Below are 7,919 nucleotides of genomic sequence, written 5' to 3' on the forward strand. Positions count from 1 at the left end.
GTTCCGACAAATGATTAATACATTATAAAAATACACCCACCTACCAAATTTGATCCGGATATCTCGAAAACTGAGAGACTAGATTGCATACAAACAGACAGACAGACGGACAGACGGACAGACGGACAGACGGACATGGCTAAATCAACTCAGCTCGACGTTCTGATCATAAAAGTATACATTTTAATGGGTCTATCTCTTTTTGTTCTGGTACTTACAAACATCGGACCAAAGTTATAATACCATTTCATGCTCATGAAAGGTATAATAATAATTTTTGAAGAGTCTGAAAGCAGTTTCGTATTCTGCACAAATTTTAAAGTCGGTAAACTATTTCAGAGGATAAATTTGCCAATCGTAAAAAACATATAAAAAATAATTGCCACGCACACCTTCGCCTTTGTCCTTATACTAGTATTTAAATTTATCTTCATCTTCATCTTTGTTCGTTCTCATCTTTGTCTTTAGCTTTATGTATCTTTTTAATTATCTTTGAACTTATCCTTTTCACTTTCATGTCATCGATTTTTAAATTCAATATTTTTTTTTTTTGTAGAATTTTGTATGTAAATAAAAATAAATTATTTACTTTTTAAATACAAGTCACACTATAACCAAGACTATTAAAAGTTTCAAACTTTGTAAAAAATTTAGAAAAAATCATAAAATTTTAATCAAAATATGAAAGTTTCTAATAAAGATTTTAATTTTAGTATAATAAAGTGCAAGTTTGAAGTAGCTGAAAATTCTGTTTGATGTTTGAGAATTTTTTTCTATATAAAAATGCGAGCATGCGTTACATCGAAGGAAACTACTCAAGATCGTCCGGAAACCATTTTCAACTAAAATTGAATTGATTATTAAACTGCATAACAAACATTTTTGTAAAAAAAAAATTATCAAAATGTTTGAAATTTCTTGGAAAGTTTTAAGAATTTTTTCTAAATTGTGTACAAAGTTTGAAGCTTTTATTTAAATATTCTTTGTAACAGAGTCAGCTATATTAAACAAAAAATTTAATTTTTGTATCAATTTACGAAATTTTACCTCATTGTTTGAAAAAGTCGTGCTAAGTTTTACGGGGTATAAACAGAAATTAATGTTACTCATACGCCATGTGCCCATGTGTTTGATCAAACNTATCTTACGAAATTTATCGGTTTTAGCTGTTCAAATAAAGTAGTTTTACAGTAAAATCCAATATCTGAACAATCAGATGTATGGAAGATATATGTTGTAGTCATCCGATCCTTGTTATTTTCACTGTAAGTATTCTGTTGATAATGAGTGAAAATGGTGCGAAATTTCATGTTCCTAGCTGCATAAATGGACGAGTTATGATAAAAGACCTCATATCTGAACAATCAGTTGTATGGGGGCTGCAGGTTATAGTGACCCGATCTTTGTTATTTCTGCAAAACACACATCCTTAGGACTCGAAGTTTAATCAGAGTGTTGTACACCCGCAGGCTTTGTCATTCAAAATACACAAGTTTCCGCTGTCTATATTATTTTATGAACTATTTCGTATGTTTTTAGTGGCAACAGTAAATTTCTTCGCCTCGGTCTCTACTATTTAGTACTTTACTGTCTGTTCAAATAAATATTCAGTAGCTCGATGACAACTAAATAACTTTATATTACGCTAAACTGACAGTTGATATGTGCATTGGGAAGGAATTGCATGTTATTCTCTATTCTCTGTCTCTTTACAATTGTAGTTCGAGTATCAGCCACTCAACTTTGATATCGTCGCCAATGTTTGTTGAATGGTTGCCGGTTGCCGTCGGTTGGTGTTGCTCACTATGGTTGAATAAAAAATATTAATATATAAAGAATCTAGGTTACCAGTATTTTTTTAGTTATTAAGCACTAAATTTTTTTCTTTTTTTATATATGTATGTATNATTTTTTTTTTTGAACGCATGCCAGAGTAATCATGAAACTCTCCAATCGCAAAATATTCGCTCTGCCTTCATTGCAGTTGTTTCCCCATGTTACTTGTCATCACAGTGGTTGGTTGGTTGGTTGGCTCGTTGGTTGATTGATATTGTTGCATTTCTTGCTGTATGTAGTCAGCTTTTCATTTTCATTTAGTTTTAAATTTTCAGTTCATCGCTTACATTGTACCTCCCGCTGTTGCTGTTGTATTTTTCTGACACTCCTGCGCCATTTTTGATGCAATGCAGTAAATTGCTTTTCACTCATTCGCTTCGTATGTCCGAAAAAACAGTAAGGAAAATTGCAATACATATGTATGTTTACTTTTATGTACATGTACATGTACATGTACACATATACGTTCGTTACTATTTAAGTTTCTGCATTTAACGTATTGTTGCTGTTTTATGGCATTCGGCAGCTGGCGGTTGATGTAATGCAAATAGTGGTCGTGCAGCGGCAGGATGCACTGTATACAATTTTCCCTTTTTTCGGTTTTCGGTTGACCAGCACGAGTTGCGCGAATTACAGGTCAGTGGCATACATATGTATTGATTTGCTTTAGTTATTGTCCTTTATCTCTTTTATGCAACATAGTTACTATGGATATGCGTGTATGTATGCACAAAGAAGGCTTTCTTTTCAATTGCTTTTATATTGCAATTTTCTTTTTACCCTAATTCATTATTTGATTGCTTTATTTAATTTTTACTTAAGTACTACCTAATTCTTCGCAAAATTCTCCATTATATCTCCGGCGACCATTCGTTCCATATTTTAAAGGACAGTCCTTTATTTTCGCCCTTTGCCCTTTATAAATTTTTACCAAGCAAAGGACGCATATTGTCCTTTATTTCTTACACCGTCTTTAAATTAAATCTGATTTTTTATTTCAAAGGTTGGTTTCTAAATAGAGAACATCAAATATAAAATAGATGCATTTTAAAATCTAATTAAACTAACCGCCAGATAGTTAGGTACCAAATAAATTATTAAAAATGGCACTGGATGACAAATTTGTGTTTTTTTTTCTGCTCCACGGATGCCCCTATCCATAACCTATGTAGAATCGCCCGCTGATTCGGAAAATCGAGTTAATTTTTCATTCTATGGAACAGTTTTCGATATATTTTCAATTAACCGTTATTCAACTTAAAACAAAAAGTGGTTTCACTTAAGCACGTATAACTTACGAGCCAATTTTATGCTCTTAATGCGGAGTACGACGAATGAAAGACAACAAAATGCTCCATAAACCGTATATACGTCGCTTTTCGATAGGGCTGATAGTTTCTGAGAAATTAAATCTAAATTCCAGTGTTCTGTCGTTTTTTTTTTAATTCAAGAAAATCATACTTTAACCGAAGAACAATTAAAAAAACACGAAATTCAGTGTCAATTTTTTGCATTTGTGTTAAATCTGGTTTTGTTACAAAAAAAAAAAAATCAAGTTCCTAATGAAGTGGTCAAATGAAAAGGCGCAAAGATGTTTTGTATGAAAAATAAGCAGGAAAGAATTAACTCATACGCCTTATACACCTGTATAACACGCTTTTCTGCTCATATTAAAAAAAAAATCTTTGCGCATTTTCATTTATAATTCGTTATTTATCCATCGATTTTTTTCATTAGTAAGTAATTAATTAATAATTCGTCCTTGCGAACAAAACAGCAATTTTTCAATTCTTCATATTTTGCACTTTCATTTGGTAGCCCTATTGTTATTCTATAGTAATAGTTAATAAGACTGGCGCTTACACATATGTTAGTGTTTGGCCGAGCTTCTCCTCCGATTTGTGGTGTGCGCCTTGATATTGTCACACAAAGTGGAGAGACCTGCTGTTTTATGCCGACTCCGAACGGCGATTGTATTTTTATGAGAAGCTGTTTTTCATGGCAGAAATACACTCTAAGGTTTGCCATTGCCTGCCGAGGGACGACCGCTGTTAAGAAAAACCCGTTTTTCTATATTTTTTTGCGATGTTGCTTTGACCAGGGTTTGAAACCAGGCGTTGCGGAGTGGAAGCGCACACTGCTTACCACTATTCTATATTGAGGGAAAATAGCACCGAATTTCATGTTCGTACTTTCATAAATGGAGGAGTTATAACAAAAAATGTTATGTTACAGTATACAGTTACATTATAAAAATATACCAGCTTAGTACCCTTTCAGACACGTCAAGTCTTGCTTTCAAGTCTTCTCGTTCGTTGGTGAAGGAGGTGGGAAGAGAGGGGAAGAGTACAGATACCTCCGTACCATCAATTCGTTTCAAGTTTTCTTGTTCTCTTTTGATCTTTTCGTTGCTTCCCGTTTAAAGAACCAAGTATGTAGTTGAATTCAATAAAACTTGATGCGTGTGGAAGCAAAGAGAAAACACAAAAGAGAATGCGATAAAAATTGCTTTCAAGACTTGACGTGTCTGAAAGGGGACTTACCATATTTCAGTCGAATATATGTATAGAAAACTGAGGGACTATATTGCATTCAAACAGACTGACAGACTGGCAGGCGGAAATGGCTAAATCGGCTCGGCTCGACGTTCTGATCATTTAAGTGTACATACATTTTCATGGGCCTATCTCTTCTTTTTCTGATACTTAGAAACACCCGACCAAAGTTTTAATACCATCTTCTAAATGTGAATCAAAAATAAAGAAGAAAAACTAGTTTAGCAAGAGATTTAAAATGCATAGTAGTAAGCTGGCTTAGTACTAAGTAGTAGCTTTCCCTGCAGGGATGTTACCTACAAATACACATGTAAGTATGTATTCGCGTCATGCCTTTCAATAAAGTAACAACAGCAAATACGCCAACTTGTTGGTGCATAATTGACATTGCAACAGTCGCCATGACAGCGTTCAATAATGCATGCTGCATGCTTTTTACTGCCTGCTGCTTAGCCTTCTCATTGGTAATGCATCGATTTGCATTGGGGAATCGATAACAATAACAAGTACTCACTCGTTCGTTCAGTTAATGCCATTGAGACCTTACGAAAGGCGAAGGCAACTAACTGCATATGTACGTTACATCATACATACATACATACATATCTAGGTATATCTGTAAGAAAATATATGTATATTTAGCAATCGTTGCTGAGTACTCTGAATTTGACATATTGTCGCTGCCATTGTATTTGTTGCTATCCTTTCGAGTGCGTCCCTCAAGTGCGATTTGCATTTGATGGAATTGATTTATGGTTTAACTTTGAATCGATGTTCAGCCCTAAATGTTTACATAGTTATGTATATGTAAGTATATATGTACATATATGTATTTGTATACATGAAAATTTTGCACTGATGTGTTTACTACATTGCACACATATAACCAAACTTTATTGCACTTCTTGTCAAGCAGATAAATTTAAAAAAGCGTCGGTTCACGTACATTGGTGGGGATATACATACATGGATATACGTATGTACTATAGGTCCGAATTGTAATGCTCTCACCCCTAGGATTGCTCTATATCGAAAAGTATACCTCTGAGCTCAAAGTTTTCCATGTATGTTTATATGGGAAAAATAAAGCTTTGCGTAGAAATGGTATAGAATTCTTGAAAATTAATATTTTTCGATAGGAAGGGGGCTGGTTGATTTCAGCTTCGTCTCTTATTTTCACCTTCATCTTTCATTTGTCTTTTTCGTTGCCTTTGACTTTGTATTTATATATATCTCTGTTATCTTTATACTTATTCTTATAGTTATCATAATATTTGTTTTTTTCTACACCCTTGTCTTTGTCTTTGTCTCTCCCCGCCCCTAGTGGCATTCAAATCTGCTCTTGGTTTTCTGTCTACATCTTCGTTATATACCACTTTCACCTTGGCGTTAAATATTTAACTCAAACATATCCAAACTCGATTACGAAGTTTCACTTCAAAAGGTATATAATGAAATTACCGTTACATGATAAGTGGGTCTCCTTTCTTTCTCTGGTTGTGCATCAGGATAAGAATAAGAACACAGTGTTTCCGATAAACTGATGTTTGTCATCCAAAGTTCATAACAAGCTTATGTTGAATCTTGAGTATCGTATTTGTTTGTCAAGTCATTTTCAGTTAAGTAATTATTATTTTGTTTTCAAAATATCAAAAATAAAATATGCTCAAATTCGGCGTTATTTTGGCGTATTTCGCAATACTTTTCACTACAGGTGCGTGTGTGTGATTCTAGCAGAGCAAAAAAAAAAATAACAGAGTGCTTCTTTTCAAAAGTCATAACTGATGAATTTATTGCGATTAGCTATCCGGATGCATTTTTATTCAAGGATTCCACAGAAACCCTACCACTGAAACATATCAAATACGTACTACGGGCCATAGTAGGGCTTGATGCATCCATTAACGGAGAATTTTCAGCGTTAGAAATTAAAAACATTTTCAAAATACCAAAATTAGCATTGCTGGCAACGATAAAGCTCGATCAAATAACAGACTATTCAGCACTTGGCACCATAAGCAAATATTCAATTGAGGGGCGCAATCCAGGCGCCAATCTGCGAGGCATAGTTGATTTTGCGCCATTTAAAGCACGCCAAACATACACGAATAAAACAAAAGATATTGAGGTGAGTTATCTTCAATTGTCCTACTTAGTCGATATATGTACATATTTCTACAAGTAACTTCTTAAATAGTATACGCGCTTGGAAAACCAATTGATCAGAAGTAATATTCCTGAAGCCAACACGGTTGCACAGGAGCTGCGAAATCTTATTAAATCAGACAATGTAGAAAAGATAACTGTAGATATTCGGGCAAACAATTTTGTAGCCTTCCACTTTTTCAACGAAAAATCGCCATTGGAATTTGAAAAACTTGTTGATACACTTATGAAACTGAAAGAACTTTTCAAGTTTAATTTCTTTGGCATATTAACCTATGGTCCGGATTCTTTTACACCCAAAAATCAGAATACAATATGGATAACAATTGATCCTGTTGATTTTGTAAGTTATATTTTGGGTTATCTACTTAGTCTGCCTACAATGCTCTCTTAATTTTTCAGAAACAGCATAACGTAGCGCCAGCCTATGATGAAGACTATGCAGTCATATTCAACATTATCCTTTTGTTTATGGTTGGCTTTAGCTTTTCTCTATTCGCTGTTGTTTTGGCACTCATTAATATGGATCCCGGAAGGGACTCGATTATTTATCGCATGACTGCTACCCGTTCAAAATAAGATATATGTATAAGATGACTTAAGGTGAACTGCAAAATTTTGTGCGCTCACTATCAGCGATGGAAGAAAAATTAACTTTTCTTGAAATGTTACTTATTTGATCACAGAACATTGACCATGTATGTACTTGTTTTACTAGCCTCTTAAAACTTGTCATTTGTTAGTTAAACCAGAAGTTTGTATTGAAAGCAACCATGTATTGAGCAAGCAGCGGCTAGCATAATCAGTGTTGATATTTTAAGTACAATTGTACTTTTTTCAGTTCAACGTCAAAAATACTCTTTCAAACAAATTCTCAACGAAATTGTGAATTGTAATTTTTGAATGTAAACGAGTTAATGAATGATAATGGGTGCGTTCAGAAATGCATCAAGCCAAAGCATCAGCCTCTTTTATTTCTAAACTATAATTGATAAAAATGTCAAATATGCGCAACCGCGGTTAAAAGCCGAATTGGAACTTAGCTGCGTAAATAAGACATTTCCATCACTTATAGTTTAGAAATAAAAGATACTGATGCTTTGGCTTGATGCATTTCTGAACGCACCCAATATTAGTGATGGCCGTTATGGTGATTGCAATTTTTATCACCGGCGAGTGAAATATCAAGCATCGCTATTTATTTGGTCACCTCATTTTATGTGATTTATTTTCTTTAATATAAGCTGATATATATAAATATAAGGAGGAGAAGCTCGGCCAAACGCTAACATATCGAGCCCTAATCGGCAAAATAACGTAAGCGACATTGTTTTCAAAGTTTTCTTCTTGATGCAGAAATGC

The 7,919-nt window shown here is 34.0% G+C and overlaps 1 protein-coding gene across 1 annotated transcript; it reads left to right on the top strand.

Annotated features, from left to right (window-relative positions):
• Positions 1 to 6,053: 6,053 nt before the first annotated feature.
• Positions 6,054 to 7,143, top strand: LOC108372024 (renin receptor-like; the record flags this gene model as incomplete). The annotated part of the gene is given in 4 exon segments (XM_017627658.1): positions 6,054 to 6,105; positions 6,167 to 6,519; positions 6,589 to 6,900; positions 6,960 to 7,143. Coding segments are annotated over 4 exon segments (901 nt in total), but the record flags the coding sequence as incomplete, so codon positions are not given.
• Between the last annotated feature and the right edge of the window lie 776 nt (positions 7,144 to 7,919).

The sequence above is a fragment of the Rhagoletis zephyria genome, unplaced genomic scaffold (assembly GCF_001687245.7).
Source record: "Rhagoletis zephyria isolate East Lansing unplaced genomic scaffold, Rhagoletis_zephyria_1.1 Rzeph_scaffold_05378, whole genome shotgun sequence".
Taxonomy (NCBI): Eukaryota; Metazoa; Arthropoda; class Insecta; order Diptera; family Tephritidae; genus Rhagoletis; species Rhagoletis zephyria.